The 25,248-nt window shown below is 38.7% G+C and overlaps 1 protein-coding gene across 1 annotated transcript in view; it reads right to left on the bottom strand.

Moving 5' to 3' along the window:
• Positions 1 to 2,594: 2,594 nt before the first annotated feature.
• Positions 2,595 to 25,248, bottom strand: part of CPA6 (carboxypeptidase A6) — a gene marked incomplete at both ends in the record, with an annotated part of 126,282 nt that continues 103,628 nt past the window's right edge. Inside the window, 5 exons of the mRNA XM_083859022.1 lie at positions 2,595 to 2,782; positions 4,122 to 4,206; positions 9,226 to 9,428; positions 13,796 to 13,886; positions 14,125 to 14,235. Of these exons, the coding sequence (XP_083715148.1) occupies positions 2,595 to 2,782; positions 4,122 to 4,206; positions 9,226 to 9,428; positions 13,796 to 13,886; positions 14,125 to 14,235 (678 nt within the window). The remainder of the gene's footprint in view (positions 2,783 to 4,121; positions 4,207 to 9,225; positions 9,429 to 13,795; positions 13,887 to 14,124; positions 14,236 to 25,248) is intronic.

A 25,248-nucleotide genomic window follows, 5' to 3' on the forward strand; every position in this document is an offset into this window, starting at 1 on the left:
CAAAGGAAAGGTCACAGTGCTTTACGAAAGTACTTATTACTTTACCCATGCTACCAAGTATGTTATTCTTTAAATGGTGCCATTAAAATGAATGTAAATATAGAAAGTGAAAGGATTGTTCAACAGAAATAAACTGGAACAGTTGGATATTAACTTATTTTTCATAGGAAATACAAAGCTTAGTTTCCAGCCTTAAGAATTAGACACAGTTTTGTCCATCAATGGCTATTTTGTGCAGTCCTTGAGTAGGCAACTAAATCTGCTCAATGCTGTTTCCTATAGACAATCAGATATAAATCTGGATATATATGGCTCGGGATATAAATGCATGTTGGCATTCAAGGTCATTTGGACTCTTCCATTTCAAATTTTAGAAAAGATATTGCAGTATGTAGCTTTATTCATGGAAAGGGTTTGATATCGAGTACTTCTAAACATCAAACCTTCTTAGATAAATCTAGGAGTATTTGCAGTTATTCCTGTCCAAGAAGGTCAACTAGGTCTAAAATGTTAGGTCCTTTTGGTACCTAAAGGAGGATATTTGTTTGTTTCCATTTCTTGTTCCAAGAGTTCAATTACTTTTCATTACCAGTGGAGTTGTAATGGTATGAAGATAAAACTGAAACATTTCACATGGTGACCTATTGGACTGCGAGCAGGAATCAAACCATCACATAAGAATCTGGTTGCTCCTGGTCCATGCATACCTTGTACTGTAGCAATTCAGAGGTAAAATTGCCTCATGCTAATTAGACATCCCTCATTCATTCTCTTCTTCAATCTCTTATGTCTTTGTAGTAAGTTCAATCTTTTCACCTAAATTCACAATAACACATGATTGGTGCTAATCATTTATACCGCTATCAAGGCCACTGGTCAGGAATCTGTGCATAGCAAAAGACAGTTATTGCTGTCTTCAAAATATTTAATGGTTATGGTCATAAACAATTGGAAATTACTAGTTTGAGGGCTTCTGTCTCCTGGACATTTAATATCAGAATAAGACTTATGTTATTCAAACAAGACTAAACAAATCTGAACGAGCCTTCAGAAACTTGTGTAAAATAAACACATTTATTAACAAAATGTTAGACAAATAGAATGCAATTCTGTCATCTTTGCTCACTGATTGCCTTTTGCAGTCCTGGAAACAATGATATTCTTAATTAAATACAGTACTTCCCTTATAAAGATTGCCCATTTGCTAAGTTCAAGTGCCTACTTAGAGAGGATGTAGGTTTTTTTAAATTCCCCATCCTTAGCGTCAGGAATCCTTTACAGATAGGTAAAATTGTTACATACTTGAACTCAAGTTTTAACACTTAAGTAAAATATGAAGAATACTTCAAAAATTTTTGACAGTTTTATTAACAAATATGTTTTAGTTTATATGTAGTGGCATAAGATTAAATTCAAAATTCATAAAGTGAAATATATGCTTCTGCAGATATAATAAGATTTTAAAAAATGGTATTTTAAAAGTACTAAAAATCCCATAACATGTTGTTATCTTTTCTGTGCTTTCATTATTCTTTCAAACATGGTGCTCATTCACTTTATTTCAGCTGTAGGGCTTCTACCTTCACCTCTGGCTCACTTAAGAATCCATTAAAAATTTATTAGTTCCTTTAAAACATGCAAAAAAACCCAAAACAAACCAACCAGCTTCTAGGAAGAAGAGCCACAGAAGCCAAAGAGCCACAGAAGTCACTGCAAGAATATTGATAAATAAAACATCAGTTAATTACAGTTTAAGGCTAAATCCTTGGCTGGTGGAAATGAGCAGTCACTGTCTACAGCAGAGCCCAGATGCACCAGTCGACTGCCAAGTCCCAGTTCAAGTTCCAAGTCATGGCAAGTTGCTTTGTCTCTCCATGAAGTAGAAAATTATCTATCTCAATAGTATTCCATAATAATTCTTACACATCACTAGGAAAGTTACATTTTCAAAGACAATGTGTTGGTTTTGAGTCCACTCCAATTATATGCATTTGAAAGTAGATCTCTGAATAATTAAAAGAAACCTTGGTTCAAATTATTGCATAATATGAAAAAAAAAAATCACGAAAATGCATATATGTATGTATGTACGTACACACACAGAAGGAAGCCCCACTGCCACTTGCAGTGCAGCCAGCTACCACTATAAGGCATTTATTGCTGTAGATACAGGCCTGTGTTGGGTCACAGGGTATATTTACATGATTGTAAACTTTATCCCTTGGTTCAAGAGACCCCATGGGAAGTCTTCATGTTAGGGAAATGTGCATGGCCTGGAACTGCCTGGAAGTGGCACTTTATTTTAGGACTGGCCTCACTGAAATTGCAGAATTAAAGTTTTATAGCAAAAAGAAGAAACTATTTTGCACCAAACTGGTAACTAAGTTAGTATATCAACTTTATGGACTTCAGAAGAGCAGATGTTGAATGATTTTTTTTCCATTTTCCACTAAGTTAATTTGGCAGAAACAATATCACATTTCCCATTAGCTTCTAGAATGCTGAAGTGGCCAAACTTAGAATGGCAACTGAACACACTGAAAGGCATCAGCACTAGGAGTAAAATGTTTACTTCCAGCCCCTAGAAATCCATCTCAATGACATTTCTTCAGCAAGTGAAGAGTTATATTTTTAACTGCAAGCATGGTCTCTGTGCAGGTTGGTTTGATCAGCGTTTCAGGAAGTAAAAATCCAAAATGTCCAGTGTCACGCAGCTCGAATGCAAATGCATACGGGATGCCATTTTTGTAGGCCCAGTCCATAGAGCTGCCAGAACTCACATCTGAAAGAGGCAATTCAGAGAAAGTATTAAAAAATGTTAAATGCAGGTCATGCTGAAATCACCAGAGGGTTCTTGCAGCATTTTGTCTCTGGGACTCAGTGAGTACACTTGCAACTCCATCTGTTGCTTGCCCTGATCCTGAACACACTTCAGAGAAAATAGCATGAGCACCCAACACCTGATGAAATGTGCTCAGCACAATATGGATTAGACCCTTCATTTTCATAGGAAAAAACATAACTGTTTTGTGTAAAGCAAAACTTTAATAAAAGAGAGTATCTAGAATAAATCCTGAAACTGTTCTTGTCTCCATGTGAGCACAGTCTGAAGTTTTCCTTCTTTTTTCCTTTCCATCCAAAGATCTCCCAGCTGGACTGGATAGCTCTGCATGCTCCTAGGTATAAATTGGGGGTTTTTTAGGCGATTCATTTGCAGTGAGAAGGGAGAAAATTGATAATCTGCCATCTTCTTTTAAAAAAGCTTTTAAAATTCTTTTCATTTGTCTTACTTTCTCACCGTTTCCCCACAGCATGAGAGCATTTGCATAGGTGGTGTCTAATATTAACAAACCTTTCTGAGGAAGTCTGCTGCTTATGCTTTCATTATCTCCATATGCTGATTACCCAAGGCACACTTTTTTATACAGATACATCTCTCATGTGGTCTGCTGTAATCTGTGCAATTCTGACATTAATTCACACTGCTTTTCCTTTGACATAGTGACTGACTGCAGTGTAATGAGCACAAGATGATGACTAAGCTACGAGATGGAGGCCCATGATAAGTGGAAATGCAGCTGAAACACGGCAATGGCAGAGGAAACGGAGGAGGTTACTTGTGAAAAGTCTTCAGCTTTTCACTTTTTCAATGTCTGTTATTGTTAGCCACAGTATTCATACCTCAAGGTTTCAGCAAAGAAAAAAAGTGTCTTGTTAAAACCTGTTGAACTTCTTTTTCTTTTACCTCTCTACAGAGAGCTTGCCTGACAAATGCTGTTACAACTTAGTAGTGCATTTGAGTATCTGATAAAGATATGGTTTTAAAGACTTTAGTTTTACTTTTTAAAAGAACCCATAGTTTTATACGGTATGAATATGTTATTTGCTGGCTTTTGACTCTTAAGTGCACTGCATTTTAATCTCTTTTATTACATCAGTTGAGTTAATCTTACTGCAATCAACTGACTGAATCAATTGCAAAACTTTCTTCAGCCTTCCTTGGAACCCAAAACTGGAACAAAGTTCACTTTAAATAGTGTTTGCATTCTTTGTTATAATCAGAATGTTCTCCTTCTTACTGTAGGAAGGTCGAAGTCACAAACCTGCAGAGGGAAACTTACACAAAGTGCTGGAAGCAGGGCCATATCTGTATCTTACACCATAGGCTGACTGAAGAGCATTGACAGCATTATAGGCTGCTAATTCCTGGGAAGGAGAGAAAAAACAAATACATACATTAGTCTTTGAATTAAATACTGTATTGTGATTGGAATCTGGGTCAATGGACCAATGACCTCTGGAGCAATGCTGCATTCCATGAGTCCGTGACAGCTAAGTTAAAATGATTGTAAAGGATAAATGCATTATTTATTTTTAATAACAGCAGTTCCCTGAAAAGCTTGGTTTGATATTTTCATGGCATAAAAGAGCTCACTGCACCACGAATGATCAGATGTTAAGTATTTGTAATTATAGGTATATACGTCAATTTAACCACACGACAAATTTAGATGACACATAAGACCATGAGGTGAAATAATGTCTTTGTTATGCAGTTTAAAAGCCATGCATGCATTTTCTGAAGATGAATTTCCCAGTTCACTAAACCTTGTCTCTGCTGGGCTTGTGGAGGAGAAATGATATCTTGTTGACACTCACAGTGGTTCAGTGAGCAGAGTGGGAAGAAGAAAGGAGACAAGTTCCACTCCTGAATCTCTGATCAGCAGGTAAATGTTCACTGCTGGTCTAAGTTTCTCTGGGGTTCTCTGGGGCCTGATGATGTAGTATTGGGGAGCTCTTTCGAATATTTCAAAAATGTGATTTCAGGGAAAATCAGTGCCCACATTGCAACAGCTTGCAGCTGAAAGGCTGTTTAGGATGTTCATGGTTCATCCTGTGAAACTGGGTACAGAAGGCTTGGCCCATGGAAAATTCTGAGAGTCACATATGGATAATGGTTTGAAACACACAGAAAAGATGCACAAATTCAAAAGGAAAAGGAATATTACCCCAAAGAAAAGGATATTGGCAAATATACAAAGAAGGCTTGGAAAAACACAGTCATGTCCCTACAGACAACAGGAAATTACTATCTTTGGAGCTAGAAACTCTGGACTTTGAACCACTGCGTGATGGTTGTTTTAGTTGTTTTATTTCCTTGAACAGAAGGTTTGTTTGGTTTATGCAAGTTTTCATTAACTCAGTCCTTACCTTGTTATTCATCAGGCACTAAATGAATACGCTGGGGAAAGACTACCCTATACTTGCCTTTCCATTTATATGTTTTTTCCTAACCTTCCACTTGTTTGCCCTTGTCAGGAGTTGGGATTCTGACTTGGTCTGACCCATGCAGGAGAGAGGAGAGAGGCCAGAGAAAACTGCTTTAAATGTCATTCCAGAAACAAAAATAAGTTCACTTTCACTTCCTGATGTGCAGGTAGGGCTTTGGAGAGTTTATTTTACATAGTCACTTCTCTTAGCAAATGAAAGAGCACATTTTTACTCCATTACAAAAATTTGTTAGGCACAACCAGAATTTTTTTTTGTTTAGCGGAAGGGCGATGGTGCTGGAGACTCTGACCTTTTCAGCTTGACCTCTTGCCACCTCCACAAGAGAGTGTGTGGAGGCAAGGACCACTTAACTCAGTGTTGCTGGAACTTCTGCAGGGCTGGAATGTGGTTGTCAGCCAGTGTAAGGGGTAACCTCTGACTCACCCTAACACCAAAGATGACAAGGGCCTGTCCTGTGGGAGAAGGGAGAAGTGCTGTCACTTGGCACTCTTCCTCCAGATGCCTTGACTTCTGAGCTGTGACATGCAAGACCCATGATGCGGTTGGAGTTGTTGGACCCTGTGAGGGTGGCAGAGTGCCAGTGTGAGGTCACCGTGGTGGCTGTGGCTGCACAGGGCCCAGGAAGGGGGAGCTCCAACTGCAGCCAGGAGCTGTTGTCTGGTGCCTACACTTCCCAAGTACAAAACTCTGTTGCTCACCCAGAATTTGCAAGCAGCTGTGCTTACCATCCCAGGGTCTTGGTGAGAAGCTGGGATGGCCTGACATGAGGCCTGATGCCAAAGGAGCAGGAGACAGGGCTCAGCTGGGGGAGCTGAGAGGGGTGGAGGACAAAGTCCTGATAAATGCGCCATGGCAAGGAGAACGTGGCCACAAACAAGAAGACTCCCTGTGCACGAGTTACAGCAATGAGACAACAGATAATCCTGTTGAAATCTTTCGAAGAAATAGTTTGGCAAGGCTCATTTAAAATCAGCACAACAGTAATGGGTTCTGGGCAGAGGCAGAAACTTTTCTGGAGGTCAGACCAGGAGCATCCCAAGTCCATGTCCACCATGTGGGCACGCATCCCTGGGCACTGTGAACTTGAAGCTCTTAGCCTTGAGGAATGCAGCTGGCTCCCACTGTTAGAGCCATGTGCCCAAAAAAGGGACAGTTTTCAACTGCATCATACTGTGCAGGTTGGATCCTGAATAAATCCAGGCAACCAGTCTTTGAACACCCTCAAGGACAACATGCCACATAAAATTACCAGATTTTTGCAAAGATGTACACAAACTCAGTCATGTCATGTAAGTTCACTGCAAACACTAAGGCAAATGACAGTACAGGAAGAAAAAGGATGAAAATCAGGTGAAATTTAAAACTCTTGAGATGGATGTGCATTTCTGCTGGTGTTTTTTTCAATCTAAAAGAGTACTTTCATTTTAAGCATCTTAAAAGGACAGATTTCAGTAGAGTGTTAATAAGAGAGTTGTGCCTAAATTAGAACAGAATATGCATGTTGTGATCAGTACACTGCTCTCCAGTTTCAAAGCAGCTCTGAATAATTGAACGCTTTAATTGAAATGGTAACTGACAGCTCACTAGAATGATCTGACCCAGACAGAAAACAGCCTCTCTTCTGCTCGGAATTAATCGTAGCCCACTGTTAGCACCAAAAGCTATTTATTTGCTGTGCATGTTAGGTCCTACTATTCTCCACTGTACACAACCCATGTAGACCAACAATACTTGTTCCATCAGTGTCAGAAAAAAGAGATCTATCACTTCCCAGCTCACTGCAATTTCCAAAAGAACTGGAGAATCTGAAGCCTCAGCCCAAGTCATAATTTTTGAGACTTCAAATATTAAAAACTATACATTTATGAGCCACCAGGTGATGAAGCCTTTGGCTGTAGACAAGCATTAAAACACACAAATAAATAACGAACAAGTATTCCTTGAATTTTCACTATGATCCCTATAATGAGCTTTATAAATAACAGGAAATTACTTTAGTTTCTTATTTCGACTTCCCTCTTGTTTTTGACTGACCACAATGAAAAGAAGTATGAGGTTCAAATACCGACAAGATATTTAGAATTGGTATTTGGCTTCCATTTGTCCATGGGAGTTGTTTAAAATACTGTCTTTTTTTGCTCCTTTTGCTCTACTCCCTCTGATGAGAAGCCTGATCCAAGGTCTTGCAAACCTGAGGAACACCTGCTAAACATCAAAAACTGGGATCCTTTGGTCTAAAAGCCATGGGTGGAAAGACAAAATGTGTACAAGCTGACGGGCAGTTACGCCTCATCTCAGAATGGAATTATCCCTTAAACAACAAGAACAACAAAATATACTGGTGTGTGTGAAAACTCTCAGATAAATCTTCCTTCTCCTTACAATGAATTTCCCATCTATAGCATCCACTATTGCCTTATATTACTCCAGGCATTTTAGTCAGATACTCAATAATCATATACTTGCAGAGAAGTTGCTGGTTCTTCCTAACATTACTCCTTTACTTTCTCCTCTGTTGTCTGTTCTTAAAAAAAATGTGTTTGCACCTGCTGATCTTCAAGGGAATGAGAACCTATGATTTTAAATTCCCAGTCTATGTTATTTTTCTAACTAAATAGTCATGAGATCACTTGGAGAACTCCTTTCTCCTTGTCTTTTGCCAAAAGAATGTGAAGGTAGAATTAAAAAAAAAAAATCATAAACTTATCCACAGTCATTACAGGGTTTGGTGGTCAGTCCCCACGTCTCATATTTTTTAGCTCCTCTGGCTGCTTAGTTAACTTCTAATTTGCTCCGTTTCACAGGAATGGCATCAGACAGAATAATGTTTAGTAGCTACTGAAATTAAATGTCTCAACAGAAATAAACTTACAAAGAGAGTTTAGTTTGTGGAGTCCTGGCTGCTCAGCCCCCTGAGGGAAGAGCTGAGTGAAACTTCAGTGAAGCCCCAGGGACTGACAACATCATTTATTCTGCACAGGATAAATCTAAGGTGCAGTTAAGCTCCTTTGGAGAAAACTAGCTTAAACCAGCAAGTTAAAAGTCACTTCAACTTTCAAGGTCAAAATGGGAGATAAATGGAAAATGTAATTTTACTCAGGACTGAGGATGAAAGAAAGAGGCTTGCAACTGGTTGGTGCAATGTGGGTCTGTGAGCAGGAGCAAACAGAGAGCAAAGCTTAGCCATGTGTCCCTTAGAGAATAAGCCATAAGGGGGGGTTTATGAACAGGAGGCTGGCTAAAGCAGACCTCAGACTGCAAGCAGAGGGAATAGCTCTGCATTTGGATGAGCATAGAATACATGAAATGTACTCATCTGTGAATCAATAGGCTTACATCATAAAATGTGCACTTATTAATTTATTTTTCTAATATACAGAAGGTCCTGGTTTTAATTACCTGCTAGTCTGAAAGGCTCAAAACCACTATGTCTGACCTGAATGATACATAGTAGAACTGAAGCTTTAATTTTGGTGAAATCTGAGAGATTCCTCCTTGAACTGATAAACAAAAACAGTTTCAGTTTTATTTTGTTCATAATATTGAACATGATCTTCTTTGTGCTCCTAGTGTTTAAGTTATGAGCATGAAGAAACAGAGTTTCAGCTAGATGCCCAAGGACCTAACTACGTAATTCCCATTACACTTAATTAAATAAAATTATAATAACTTTAATTAAAATTTAGAGATTTATCCTATAAAGTAATTTAAAGGGACTGATGGATGAAAGGCATGATACCCTTTTAATCAAATTACCACTGAATCATGGTGAGTGAAGGTTATATAACCAGAAATGTGATTGCAAGTGGATCCAGAATAAATACTGCTCAATATTATATTTGTGCAAAGTATAGAAGAAACAAATCTCCTCTCAAAACAAAATGTACCAAAAAATATACAGAGGAGCACTTGTCCAAATTTTAATGTACTTACCACACAGTTGAAGTTTGGAATGGTTGCATATTTGTAGGAGTAAGGATACAGCAGCATCTGTGCATAGGCATGAAAGGACAAATAGGCTTTGATTTGTTTCCGGTGTTTGCGAAGAAAATGAGCAACAGCCTTTACTTCAGGCTCAGACTCAGGAAAAGGACCACAATAAGTATCATCACATGGGTGTAATGAAGCACCTTCATCTAGAGGTTGAAAGAGAAAGTTGATGGTGAACAATCACAGAGAAATTCCAAGGGTCACCTTCTGGCTCAGCCTCTTTTGGCCCACGTGCAAAAGCGTGAAAGCAATAAACAAATTCAATTGTTTTCTTGTGATGAAAGAAATGATGGGGATGAGCCTGGGGACCTCAGTTCAGCAATCTGCTTGTTCATCTCGTAGACACACCAAGCTCCCCAGTTGGCCACCTACACAGGATTCTCCCCAGAGGATACATTTTTTTCCAATTGAGAAAGGAGAACCTGACTTCACTGTATTTTCTTCCCTGGCTTTTCCTAGCAGCCACACATTTTCTGACAGCATTGCAGTATTAAAATTATTGATGAGTCTCAGTTGGTCTATTTGAAATCAGAGAACTATACCTCTTTCATTAGTCACTCCCAGGACAAATCTAGCCTTTTACAGCTTTTAATGTATTACCTATTACAGTGGTGGTTACAATGGTAGGTAGACGACCTCAACAGGGATTATCTTAAAAACATGGTAATAGTTCCTGACTACTGCCTATTTTCACCCCTGCAAACCTCATGGAAAAAAAAAAAAAAAAAAAAAAAAAAAAAAAAAAAAAAAAAACAACCAAAAAAACCCAAACCAAAACAAAACAAACAAAAAAAAACCAACAAAAAAACCCACATGGGATGACTGCTCAGTCAGCTAAAATAGAAGTCACCTCAGTATTCACATGGCCTAACTTTGCTTCAAGTTTGGGGCAGGGCTTCAGTTTTGAGGATATTTTTATGTCAAGCTGCTCAGGTGGCAGCAAGCTGCACAAGAGTAGCCTACATATAATATCCCATGAGGTACTGAAAGGTGAAACTTAGGAAAGAAGATGTGGTGGTGGCGGCTTCTTTATAATTTAGCAATTCTGGATGTAAGCCATCATCTCATTTACAGCTTAGGGCCTGGGCCTAAAATAACAATATTATCTACTCTGCTCTTTTATCTGTTGCAAATTCAAAATACCACACATTTTACATTGACCTGCATAATAATAATAGTTTGTTTGCAAACTTCCCTGGAGCCATCAGGGACTTACAACAACAGTGTTTTATTAGCTTTACTTTGTATTGTAAGTACTGCCACCTTCAATTAATAAGAAAAGAGCCATGTGTGAGAAGGCATAATGATATCAACTAAAACAGGGTTATGCAATCAACCTAATGCCAAAAAAAAAAAAAAAAAAAAAAGAAGAAGGAAGAATTTCATGATTTCATGCTGCAGTTTCATTTGTAAGATGAAAATTGAGGTTACCATTCAATGGCCACAGGTGGGGATTTCAAAAGGTATTAGTGCTTGGATTGCAGTGGATATAGGAGGGTTATAGAGGGCAGATGGTCTTCTCCATGCAGAACAGATGGCCCCAAGTCATCCAAATCCCAAGAGCACTCTGCCTTGATTTCTTTTCAGATAATATAGCTACAGGAGAGCTATTTAACAGTCTCCAGAGCCTTTGCCTTTTTTTTTTTTAGGGTTTGGTTTTTTTTATTATTTTTTAATGGATGCTTCATCTCCTGTTTCAGTGCTGTATACTGAATCATGGCAATGGATAACACTGTTAATAAACAGTCAGTTCCTACAAGCTAATGGTAAAATGACCCAATGGTAAAATATGGCTCAGTTTAGAGACTTCCGGGGAAGGAAAAAAAAAACCTCTCTAAACTGTTCAGCCTATTATGGTGAGCCATGTGCCATTCCAGATGTAGTTAATGCTTTACCTTAAGTGAAGCAGGCTGGTAATAAAAAGAGGAGGTTTCCATGGTGGGCCTTGGATAATGCAAGGATATGCTTAATTTTCATAATGGAAGTTCTTTTAAAGTAACTGAAGAATGAAAAAAGAGTTGGTACAATATGTATCAACTCCTGTGACATTTCTAAGTTAGAGTCGTGAGAAGCAAATGGAATTGTGTAAAATGTTACCATGCTGCCTTCTTTTTGTACCTGATAGCTTTGGGGAGGACAAGTATCTTCTAACATCCGCTTTAAAGTTGCTATTACTTCCTTATCATTAAACCATTGTACTGTTTATTGCACATATATGTGCATTGCAAGGAGCATTTCTACCCAGAGTTCTTGCTGCCAGTATTCATGTGGGTCTGTGTGCAATTTGCGTGCACTGTTTGGAGTACAGGTTGCTGCAACATGAAATCTAGCAGTGATATGGCCCTTTGCTTGGTCCCTAGAGAGTCATAAAGCTTACATCAAAGTCCTATACTAGAAAGGAAGAGGAAAGCAGATGGGATGCTGTGTTATCAGCACTGACTATCTCACTCCTGATAGCGTTTGGCGGCTTTGCTGAGGCCAGAGTCTGCCGCAGAACACCTGCCTGGAAGCCCCACTGTGAAGTTCAAGCCTGTCTGAAAACTCTAAATGGAACTGAACTGAATAAAAAGGTTTTTACAAGCACATGCAGTTTGAAATGTTAAACACACCATGATTACACAAGCCTCAAAGTGCGATATGATCCAGATTCTTCTCTGACTCATCTCATGTCAGATATTAATGAAAGCAGCAGGTGACTGGTCAGGGTCATCTGAGAAACCAGTCAGCCCAGTTCATGAAAGACCTTTTGATTCTCCATTAAAATAGACAATCAGACAGACTTTGGGATCCAAAGCAGGAAGCAGAGCATGTGCTTGTTGGAATGACAAGCAGACTTGAAAGAATTATTTTTTGAACTTGGGGTGGGGACCTGTCTTTCATGGTCAGTGCAGAGGAGAAATGCAACAAGTAGAGAATTACAACATACAACCTATGTGAGTATTGTTACAGTTTCACTAAGCCTATTAAAAATAGTTTTTTGAATGAAAACTAAGCAAACATTTTTAGGACTGAATAAAAAACGTGTTTTGATACAGTGCTAGGGAGCAGGAAGAGGGAGGAGGAGCCCCAGAAAAACTGATTAGAACTAGAAAGAAAATGCACTGAGTATTAATTTTGCACTGATAGGTACCTAACATACATCTGTCAACACACTATGAGAGAGCTGATCATTCCAGTTATGCCAATGGCTATCTTCTGAACAGTAAATGAATAAACAATGGTAACAATGATGCAGGACTGGTTCATTTTCACGTTATTTTTGCAGCATAAAATCGCCTTAAAGATTGTGATATCAGCCCTGGGCCTGTTGTCTGTAACAGAGGGTTTCTCAACTAACACAGGCTTTCTGTAAATGCTTCTGTCTTAGTCCTCTCCTTAGAGTGGGTAGAATTGAAAACAATTTGAAGCAAATTTCACAGGTCCATACTGGATTGAATGTATACATCTGCCAAAATTAACTTTTATCCTTACAATTCTCAAAATGCTACTTAAAGAATCCAGCTTTTGCAAGCCAGACTGTACAGTGCTCACTCACCCCTACTGCCTGCAATCTGAGCATTGTAGAAACATCTAGAGACTTCCAGTGGAAGAGGGATGGGCTGAAGGCAGGGCCCTTGCACTACACAAACACAATTTCTTGTCTTTACAAGCTTGTAATATTGTAATATAAATAAGGAAGGTGGACTAATGCTGGATGAGAAAACAACTGCACAGAGAGCTGAAGGAAGTTCGTTAAGATGGGGGAGCAGGGCAGCAGGTATATACTGCCATTTTTAAGTGTTCTTACTTCCTTACACCAAAACATTTAGGGGCTGCTTACCCCTATGTGAATTGCACTATCTTTAGGTCAGATTTCATAAAATACCATTTTTTCTTGGCAGGCCCATTCCAAATCTTCTGGTAGTTACTTCATTACTGCTGTGATCTCTATGCAAAATTCAGGCCAATTTTTATGAAGTACTTACAGAAGTGCTGGGAATTTAAAATTATATCTCCAAGAATTTAGAAGCACCTTCTTTCTTTATTAAATCACTAATAATAATGGCCTTAAGGACACTGAGGCCGGCAAAGTAAGTTTGACATTTCCAAAGCTAAAATAATTTCAGAGAAATGGCAAATTGAATAAAATGAAGCTTGAAATGTTTCATGAAGCTGCAGTTAGGTAGATCTTGAAAAGTCATGGTTCATTCTCAATGCTATGCTTCAAATTATTTATGATTGCCAAAATACAGGATAGCTGTATGTGTGATTTTAAAAATTTTGCCACATTCCCCATGACAAGTTTTTACTTATGATAAGGTCTGTTTTTCCAAGGTTGAAAACTTTAATTTTTTTAGAAGTTAGTAGGAAGAGCCTTGGCTTATGGCTTTATGGGAAAAAATCTTAAACTTCAACTACAGAAAAGAGAACACTTCACAACAGATATGATCTAACCTACTTGGATAATTACCTCTGTTGGATAATTAAATACAGGGTAATCTGAACTGGGGTACCAAAGTATCTCCATACTTACCACACCATTTCACTTTCCAGTTGCGATTAGCATCAACACCATGACAGTGAAACCTCATGTTCTTTGATCTTGTTTTCCTCCAAAATCGATCCTAGCATAAGTTACAAAATATTTAAATAGCAATATTACTCTCTTTTGGCAAAAAGCTATTTGTACACATAACAAAGCAACCCTGCTAAAATATTCAATATTCTGTTTTAAGAGGAGTAATTTACTTCCATTTCGCAAGGCACAAAGTGATTTATAGAGTCACCGTTGAATAGTGTTATAACCACTTGATTTTTTTTTGTATGAATAATTTTTTGAATAATACCAGTGCCATTACTTACATTTGTCCAGCTGAAACGATATCCATCCACATTAAATACAGGCATGACATAGAAATACAGCTGAGTTAGCATCTTTCTCATGTCAGGATCAGTCTGGTATGTCTGAAGAGCCTAAAGCAGAAAAGCCAAAGAACATAGTTTCCATAATAAAAATAATTTCCCAATTAAGGATTGTGATGGACTATGACAAGCAGTACACAGGTCTGTTCTCATGGCAGCACAGATATCCTTCTAGCTGTGCCTGAAAGGCTGACATCTTCCTGCAGATGTGATTCAGACAGTGAACATGTGAAAAAGGTGTTCTAAAGACCCTATTCTCTCTGCTTTTCAGTATTGCTTTCAGTATGCAAGAAAATGCAACTCATAATACAAAGAAGCAAATGCATGCGAAGTTTTTCTTGAAGTAAGAGCTGAAAGTCAGTGGAAGAGATTCTTGGTTGAAGAAATTAGTTTAGCTCCTGTAAGACAATGGAGCCCCGTTGTTTCCACCAGGTGATTTGATAAGGTCTTGAAGCATTTAAGGATCACATTAACAACACAGCTTTTGTTAATATTCCAAGTAACTTACTAGATGCACAATTATCAGTACAGGCAGTTTATTCCTTTACAATTAGGACACCTCTCTATTCTTGGAGAACTTTTAGTAGGTAGGTTAGTAGAAGAAGTCTAGGTAGGGAAAGTTTTTGGTTTTTTATCCATTCTGCATCTTAGAAAAATTCAGCAAAACCAAAGGCTTCTCAACAGTTCTATTTGCTAGTGCCAGAGATGCTCCTTTACTGGTTCCAGGAAGCTTATACTCCACATTCTCTTGCAAATACTGTCCCTTGTCATAGCTGGGCATCAAATTTGCTTCCTTCAAAGTTTAAGTCTTGATTTTATAAGGTGAGAAATCCATTGCTTCATGTGGCAAGTGGAAAGCACATCACATTGATGCTGGTTTCAGAGGGATGCCTGAGCCTGGCTCCTCTCCTCCTGCTACTGTGATTACAGCCTTCTGCTCTGCAGTATTTTTGGCCCTTCAGATCTGAAGAGTAGCATGTGTTTGGGGAGCAAAGGGAAACATTTGCTCTGAAATAAACTAAGCTAAATGCTTTTCAATTGACAAATGCTTGGGAGCAGTGTGAAGTACAGGAATTCAATACTTCTGGGCTCCTAACGATGCAGCTGTTTGAATTACTGAAGCTGCCATGGGAGCTGATGGATGCTTTGTGTGGAATACCTGTAAGAAATAACCATACATTTGGATATGTCTGGGACTGAAATTTACTCATGGAGGAGTATGACATTTTTTTCCTTTACTGAGGGGATTAGTGAGTTAATGAACCACATAGAAGAAGTCTAAATACTTCTGTGTGGTTCATTAACCATCCCTCTGTGGTGCAGTGCTTTCTCCTTACCCAGCTTCATCTCACCCTCCCAGAAGTGCTCTGCACGTGCAAGTCCTTCAGCCTCACTGTCAGATCCAAAGCAGCACGTTATCCCTGTGAAAAACCAAGTCACCCAGTGCTCACCCACACTGAGCTCTTCTGTTTCAGCCAGGCAAGAAAAGGGGATGGTCAGAAACAGAAGGCAAAGGGGCAAAGCACAGAATGAAATTAGACTTGGGTAGCAGCTGGGACAGGGTTGTGTGGAGCATTGCACAGTAGGATGAGATCCTGAAAGAGGTATTCAGAAGGAAGAAGAGAATGACAGTGTGTTTTTGAGGGGAATCTTGATGGACTGCCCAGGAGAAAGCCCAGGGCAATGAGGAGGTCATGGGTTTCCTGGCCCATTTGCCAGAAATTCCCCAAAAACTCTTAGCTGGTATTTCATTTCAATTTGATTTACTTGTGTTAAAAAGACATATCGAGTCTTCAAATAGATTTGGATTTTTAAAAAAATGCTGTTCAGGGAACTGCAAAAAAATTGTTTTGTCAAAACATTGATTTGTCAAAAATAATGACCATGAAAATCAGGACTGTGTGTCATTGCTATTTCAGATGCAGAGAAAACATAAGGAATTAAACAGGGCTCTGTGTACATTAGGTTGGCCCTGCTCTTCAATCTGCACAGGATGAAGAGGCTGTATGGTAAGTATGGATGTTAAACTAGTAAAACTGTTCTTACAGTTGGAAACAGAACCAACCCATGCTCCAAAATGTGAGCCAATGAAAATGAACATTTTTATCTTGCTTATTTCAGGGAGAAGTTGTTTAGCCGAGGCGGAAATAAAGCACCACACACTACTTCCTTGATTTTTTACTGCTTTTCTCTTTTTAGACAGTATTAACAAATTAAGCTCAGGTTGTGTCCCCACAGTGGGTATTTACATACCAGTGATGATGAAATTGGCATGTATTTGTATTGTATCTGTATTTTGTTTGCCATTCTTTTGCTGTCAGTTACATCTGCAATTATGCATTTTGTTACACTGGGCTATATACTATGTTTCAAACTGCAATGCTGTAAGACTAAACTCTTTAAAACACTTTTAAAATCATCTCCTTAGAATAACTACAGATAATTAATTAATGTAAGGTAATACACTGCTTAAAATTGCATTAATGAATTTTGCGTATTCTTCAGAGCATTTCCAAATTTGCAAAAGTGGCATAGCAAAAATATTTGAATTAAGACTTTTTAATATACAATATGTTTTAAATCCTGTGAAGAACATATTTTCCCTTCTAGGTGAAAGCACCACCATTTAAAAATCTAAACAAAATATAGGCAGCAAAATGCCAAGTTTTACAGTGACTCTATGTTATTTTAATGCCTGTTGTCATTGACAAAATACTGGAAGAGATTTTGGAAAGCATTATAGTCCCCAGTAATAATCCTCAAAATTGAAAGTCTTAGCGTTGGTTTAGAGCCAAATATGTCATTCAGTTCTGTTCTTTAAAGAATATATGGGGCTTTTAAAATAACTTTGTTACCCTTTTAGAGTAGTATTTGATTAAAAATATAGTGGATCTAGAGTGGCTTTCTTCTTTGAAAGCAAGCAGATAGTGTGAGTGAGACCATATTCACTCTTTCCGCCGAGAATACTTTGTCTTTTGTTACTGCTTTTATCTGGTATTTTTATTTGATGTATGTAATGAGGCAACACAGACAGTATAATCTTTGGCAGTCAGCCTTTCAGTTACCAAGGTGTGTCCTTGCTGGAGCAAAGCCCACAACTTTCCTTTTGTGAGGTGACTCTGAGTCCACCCAGCACTGGTTATATGAACCAGCTCCCCCGCCTGCCCTGGCAGTGCTGAAAGGGTCTCTCTCTCTGCTGTGACATGAGCAAGGCAAATAGAAACCATTAGTGAATTAACTGTGTTGTAGTTTGCAGAGAGCTCTCGGAATATGGCTTGATTCTGCTTCCCCATCGTGCAATCAATAGCAGCTTTGCTGCTGAATGTGCAGAGAGCCAGGCCGGCCTGATAAACGCTGAATCGTGTTATTAGTGAGTGAACAGATGATAGAGGAACACTGCCAGCAATCTGCCGGGAGAGGGGAAAGGACCAGTGATTAATAGGATGGGGCTCGATCATCTGGATCAGCTGAGTGATGGTTGCTGATAGAACTATACCGGCTTAGGCTGCCTGAGGATACAGTCCATAGGAAATTTAATTTAGGGGACGAAGTAAACAAAAGAGCTATATTGTAAACTGCCAAGACAATAAAGGCAAGAGTGTAAAATGGATTTAGGATGCAGTTAGGCTTTTTATAAAATCAGGGGATTGACTGAGAAGGACGAAGCAAGGAGACAGGGTTGGGAGAAACTCTAAAATCTCAGTTGAGCTTAATAAGGATTTGCTATCCCACAATTAATTATTATTAAATTTAAGGTAATGATCAGCTTTTGCTGTTTCTGATTCTGAATTAAACAATCATACTGAATTAAACAGTTACTATTTTAGCACAAGGAATTGACTCTATTTACTGCTCTGCCAAAAATTGCACAAAACTGCTTCTGGGAAAGCAGGATTAACTCTTCCGTGCCATTATTAAGATATCAGTTAAAACATCTTTTCTGACAGTAACACACATTATTTTACTTTTATCTGCACATGTTACACTTTAGCAGGCTGACACTATAGTCTACCATTTAGGAGGCCACTTTATTGCCACTTTAACGGTTTGGCAAGTCAGTAATTAGCTCTGTCTCTGCACTTGGAAACAGTACAGCTTTTTATCTCTGTTTTCCCTTTTACTGCTAGTGTCCTGCTTTGGCATTCAAATCACAAGCAGCATGGTAAGCCCATTATTAAAGCTAAGATACAGCCAAGTATTTAAAAACAAATGGCTTAAGACAAAGGGTCAAATTTTCAAGGCTGAAGCTTGAACTGTGTCTGATTTATTTTTTTTGTTTAATACAAAGCAAAACCTTCCTTCATCTTTGAAGGCATTTACCACAGGAGAAATCTAGAAACAAGTGAGAAAGAGGAGTGTGCTGCAACTACTCCTCAACACCCATAAAAAGAGTCTGACAAGAAGGATCTGCAGAGTCCCAAAGACTTGATGATGTAGCTCCTCCAGGATGCAAATGGAAAAGATGCTGAAGCACAGAAGAGGCAGAGGGATGATGGTGGGATTGACATATTAGAGAAGCAAACAGCCATTCCAGGAATCTTGTGCAAGGCTGGGACCACTCAAGCAAGGGCAGGATCTTGTGGGGAAAGAAGATGCATAATTACACAGATATTAGTAGAAGCTGGAGAGACAACTTCTTGGTTCCACTCAGAGAGGTAATACAAAAAGCAAAAAGAAAATCCTCTTAGATACCAAACAAGTCAAGGACTACCTATCTGGGGAAAAGAGACCTGAGTTATTCTGAAGCAATGTGAATGCTTTGAAAGGAGCAACACAGATTTCTTTGCTAGTAATTGTATGGAATTACTGCCCACCAAGATACAGGCCTCTGAAAAATGCAGTTATTGAATTTTACATCTTAATTGTGTTGCTCCATGGGACTACATATTGAGAGAAACTCAAGAGAACTCACTTGAATAGAAGGTTTAATACAATTTTTGAGACACCATTAAATACTTAAGATACAAACAATTGCTTGTAATTCCATTTCTGGAACAAATAAATTGTCCAACACATGAAATTTTCTTTCACAGTCCTTTTTTGTGTTCTGTATGTGCATGTATGTGCACATACTGAGCTCAGTGTTTCTGCATATCAGCAGTTTTACTGAGGCCATAATTACTCAGTACCATCATACAGGAGTGGACTGCTAAAATACAGGGCAGAATTTCTTCCTTACGGCAATTAATGTGTTGGAACAACAATGTGAATTCTTTTCATGCCTTGAAGAAGAACATACCCAACAGCTTAAAAGCCTTTAGGGGGTAGAATCTGAATGTCCTAATGATGAATACTTAAATAGGAATTTACAGGAGCAAGTGTCAATGAAGAATTCTTATAGGCACAGCACAGCTGCAGTGTTACTTTTCTTTTATCGAGATCTACTCACATTGTGAAAAATTAATAGCTGCAAGCAAAATGGAAGCAGTTTTTACCTTCTTAAGGTCATGGGTAAGCAGGAGAATGCAGCTGAGTAGCTGAAAGTGCACACAATAATGCAGTACTTACTTTCTTTTGGAAAAGGAAAACTGAAAGCAAATTTAACTGGTTTTTTATTTGTTATCGTGAAGGTGTAACAGCAAAGGAAAAAACCTTCCCTAAACTGTCTTATTGTTGACTAAAACCTGGGAAATTCCACCATGGATCAAAAGAGACAGAGATACTTAACAGCATGAAAATGGTTTGCCACAATTGCCTTTAAAACAATGCATCACATGCCTCGTTGTGGTGGTACCATGGTACTGCACTCCATCTTTTTGGCATTGGCTTAGATTTTATCCATTTAAAAAAAAAAAAAAAAAAAAAAAAGGCATCACAACTGAGGCCCCAGCCAGATCAGGAAACTCTTGTTGATAATGTTCACTGCTACTTTATTTTCCTTCCTCTCAGAAGTGGTGCAGATTTTCAGTAGCAAGCATGTGCTAGAGAGATGCAGATACTCAGAGAGAAGTGCTGTATAGGATGGCTGCCAAAAAAAAAAAAAAAGGGAACACATTCAGAACTGAAACAGCTGTGGAGTAGAAGAGAGACGTTGAGTAGAAGCAGAAACTACTACACGTAGGTGTGAATACTGCACATGAACTTCAAACGGCAGAAACAGCATTTGCAGGATGGAAAAAAATCATGAGGATAAAACAAATTCTGCACTGGTACCAGTGCCTCTTGCTGCTGAAAGGTTGATGAATGAAGTGCTGAGTGAAGAGGCTGGAAGAGGTGATCTCTCTGATGGAGAAAAGACAAATAGGGTTTCAGGCAGAAGCTCTGGAGAGAGAAGAATGAATTAGCTAAAGACAAGTAAGGCTGAGTGTTTCAAATATAGATACTGCAGGATGAAACAGATGGATTTTTTTTTTCCTCCAGATAATGAATATACAGGGAGCACTCAGAGAAGTCCATTTTTTTCTGAAATTAGGCAGCTAAAAAACAGCTGGGGAGATTAGAATCTGGTAAACAATAAAAATTAAGCTTCAAGGATTGTATTGTGTTTACTCAAAGGGCTGCAGACATTTGTGGACAGATTGTCACCAGATGACTGGTCCTTCAAGGTGAAAAAAGCCCAGTTTTTGTGGTGCTGTCACCTTCACTGGCACCTGTGAAGGAGGCTGCAGGGGGGGTAAAACAGCCCTGGGAAGCTTCTGACTCACCTAAACCAAGGGTAGATGAAAAATTGATCAGCTGAAGGAAAACCCAGATAGGAAGATTTCACAGAGTAAGAAGATGCAATTATTTAAAGAGCAAGAAATATTTTCTTTCAAGCCAACATCAGCTAAAGAGCTTTAGCTGAAGGGAACAGACTTTGGAAAGAAGTAACAGCTGAAGGATGAAAGGAAAAAAGCTACAGGTACAATGTTTGTTTTGGCCTTGCATGCCTCTCAGTCACTTTGGAATATTTCAAATTATTTCAAAAGCTCTTCAGATTTTTGAGGCCCATCAGTCAAAGTACTCCAGGAACAGTGGCATACCTGTACCTAGGAAAGGACTGGCACAAATGTCAGATTTATATGGAGAGGCAGTCAGGTCCTTTTTTTCTTTCCTCTATGGTTCAAAATTTCCACCTGGAGAACTCCAAAAAATGGAGGTGGAAAGCCTATCACAGCAGTTGGAACACATTGTCTCAAAGAATAACTAAATATAGGTGTAATGAGCATCCTTTGAATTAAGCTTAGTCTAAAACCCTGGGATGTGGGAACACAGCATTTCAGTTGTACCTGTTCAAAAGACTTCAGTTGGTTGACAAGTGATAGATCAAGTGTATAATCTTTAGGAAACATTATTGTGTTGCTTCACATAACTATCTTACACACCCCCAAGATCAGACTATTTCTGAAGTGGATGAAAAAAAATGGTATCTGAATTTGATAATTAGGCAGTATTTCAAGTCTCTGGTAGTTATGGATAACACAGAGAAAGAAATTTTCTAAATCCTAAAGAACTATTGGTTTTGATGGAGCTCAGCAAGACCCAGCAATGATCCAGAGTGTGAAGCTGTTTTCCTGACAGTGTGGGCTTCAGCACTGGAATGAATGACTGAGTGCTACTCTGACTGTTGATGCAGGATATTGCAGATGTTTTGTCCATCAGGACACGGACTGTGGAATTTTGCAGAATGAGTATAAGTGCTACACTGGCTTTCAGCAGATCTTAGAGTAAGAATACTTATAGCTTTATTGCCTTCTGGCCACATGGCCTGAACAGTGCAGAAGAAGAGCCAACCCCTTTTAACACTGTCTGAGTCTCCTGCTTGGCCCTGCATCTGAGTGCACTGTTGTCCTGACTGAGTTCTGTGTATGTGCTGTTCCTTTAGCTGGCTGCACTCAAGCACTTCATAAACATTCTTGAGGAAGAATCTGAGGTCTTGAATGCTGCAAAATTCCTGGTAAAGACTGCTCTCTGGGGCCTGGTCCACAAGCATAATGGCTGGCTAATTGGCAATATGCATCCCATATGCATCCCACGAGGTGACTCATAAATCAGTCTCAAGCTGAGAATAGTGGGGGCAGATGTTGCCACTTTGCTTCTTAGACAGTCTGTGTGTCTCTGTCGGCTCATTATTATGGAGTGAAAAGACGGGTTTCTAGCCTGCTTTTGGAATAAATCAGTACCAATATCAGCATGAAAAAAACCCCCAACAAACAACAAAATACCTCTGAGAATTGCCCTCAGCCTTTAATTTCTTTTTCTGGGGCTACATGTTTGCTCCCTGGGAGCATGATGAAGTCCAAATGCATAATCTTGAATAATTTGGGAACTCAAATAATTGTGATCATTGTTGAGGATGGGAGAAGAAGGTGGTGAAGGTCACTACAGTTCTCAAGTGCAAGGATATTTTCACCTTCATTTGAGGCCCTGAACAAGGTCATTCCTTTAGGGAAATGCATTTGATCTTAATGGACATTTCCCTTACAGTTGACATTGGATTCTTAGAACATTTTTTCAAGAAGAACAATCAGTGCATGGTTCTTGAAGATTTTTAATTATATTTCTTGAATTTTCTAATCTTGAAATACAAATTCCTGCATCAGAAATAAAGAATAACACACCTCAAAGTCACATCTCAACTACACTGTTTTCTGAAAATATTGTATGAAAGACATCTCAAGGTTATACATCATTGAAATAGATCAAATGGCAGCATTTATTAGAGGGGAAAAAGTCAAACCAGATGTAATGGGAATCCTCATCTGCTTTCACTAAAACTGAAACAGAATCTAGTTTTGATGTTAATTTGAATAGCAGCCTGTGAACCATATTTCAGATTTTTTAAGAAATGGTAAAATCCTAAATGTGAGGTCTGGATAATTTGATAGCTGAATTCTGCTTCTCCTCTCTCAATGAATAGAAGTTAAATGTTCTTACTTAACATATGTACATGTATAATTGTATTTTTTGCAAAATGGCTATGTCTTTGTTTCTCTGAGGGCTATTTCATTTTGGATAAATACATGATATATCTTAATTTTGTCTATAAAGTCTACTGCTTTCTACAAAGTAATTACACTTAATAGAGCATCTTTCAGTTTATAATATTTACTAACACATACTAATGTATTAGATCCCATGTAGCCTTTTTAAAATTCTAGCTAGGCTAACAAACCTTTTTTCTTCTTCTTTTTTTTTCCCCTAAATCTCTCACTGTGGACACAAGTTTTGGGGTTATTTATCTTTGCAGATTGCCTTCAAAGTAATGTAATCAGTTCCATTTCCTTTTACAGTTTGTCTTTCTTCCCTACTCCAACACAGGTCTTGTAATATTTCTACTATCAGAGCCCTTTTTCCATCCCCTTCCAGCTGAGTAAGGCTTGAATTGGGTGGGACTCCACTGTAACCTGACTGCTATTTCACTACAGTACAGGTGCAGATGCTTCTCTGTGGCTTATTGGCAGGTACTTTAAACTCTGGTACTGTGTGTGTCCCCTTTCTTGACTTGAAACTCAATGACAACGAGGTGGGATTTGTCAGAGGCCGCCAGCTAATCCTGACAGAACATCTGATTATCTTTAGCCAGAGCCTACAGACAGTTAGGGGCGCCTTCCACAGAAACAAACAGTGATGTTGTTATTAACATCAGACCTATGGAACACAGAGCCAAGGCTAGAGCTCATTCTGGAGTAGATTATAAGAAAAAAACCCAAAACACACAGAAAACAAAACCCACAACTCCCAAACCATCGTCTTTGCTCATCTTATGTTTCAAAATGTGAGTAAGCTGCTTTTGTACTTTGAATTATATTATCACATAATATCCTGTGCATTCTCTCTTTTAAATCTGTAACTTCAGTATTTTTTTCTCAAGTTCTTATTTTCTTTTTCTCTAATTCTTGTAACTGCCCAAATACAGAACAAGCCTGCACAGCAGTCAGTCTCTTGCCTTCCCATGCTCCAGCCTTATATCCTCACTCCCCAAGTCTGATCTGCTTTAGTCTGTTTTGCATTTCTAAGTAGGTGAGAGCCAGGTCCAGTTTAGCTGAGCAATTCCAGATTCTTTGTAGAAAGTGGGGAGCACCTTTTGGAGGTGCACTCCTGTTGCTTGCACCAAATCCACTGTCATGCAGAAACTGCTGCTTCTATTGTGCAAGCAAGATACTGAGGGTTCCCAAATTGAATCGGAGTTTTTGGTAAAGTTTGAGGCACCCAGTCTGAGGCTTGAATGTTCAGTGACATTCATGCATAAAGGGTTTTCTTCCTAAGCTAAATTGCTTGAAAAGCCTTCTTGTACACAGGAACATAGTTATACATCAATAAAAATAAATTTCAGAGATCATAGGGTGAAGTGAAAGCTTGGTAAGACATTTCAGGCTGCCTGCATAGTAAAGGAATGCTGCTCCTGCTAGAAAAGAAGCCAACATCATGCAAATCCAGCATTTCTTCTTGCTTGCTTTAAATTAATGGACTTATGGTGCTATTCCTTAGAGTCAACAAACATGCCAGGAAAAATCTGTTTCCAAGCTGACAGCCCTTTCTCAGAACTGCCCAAAAGTACCAGGGAGGATGGAAAGCTGGGCTGCCAGGCTGCAGAGGTGCTTAATGGAGGACTTTGCCAGCAGAAGAGAATTGTGGAGTTTGAAGTGCAATAAAACCTTCAGTTTTCCCAGAGTTCTTACTAAAAATTTATAATTTATACAATGAGAAAAGTAATATCCTAAACCAAGCCATCTAATCATCTTGTCTCTCCTCCTTAGCCAGTCTTTTTTAGTATGATGATGGAGACTATGAGCATAATGTATTCTCTTCCTGATGCTTTTTGCTTTAATGCTGGATTGAAATACTGCTCTGAGAAGGGATGGGCAGACAAAGGTGGTACATTTTTGTAGTCTGAAGGAATTCTGTGGAGACTACTTTTAATCCAGGAAAATGTTTTTACATAATTAGAGAAGCAGCCTTACAAGCTACTCTCTGAAGATCTCAAATAACAACCAGAAGGTTTTTATATACACACCCACAGCCTATATTGTGCTATGAGGTCTACAGAGAAATCCTATAATTTTTTACCCTACTGCCACATTGTATTGCTTTATGGGAAAACTTTGGTAAGGAAGAGGAATTTAAACAACAGGCTTCCCACCA

The sequence above is a fragment of the Zosterops lateralis genome (genome assembly GCF_965231275.1).
Source record: "Zosterops lateralis genome assembly, chromosome: 1".
Lineage (NCBI taxonomy): Eukaryota > Metazoa > Chordata > Aves > Passeriformes > Zosteropidae > Zosterops > Zosterops lateralis.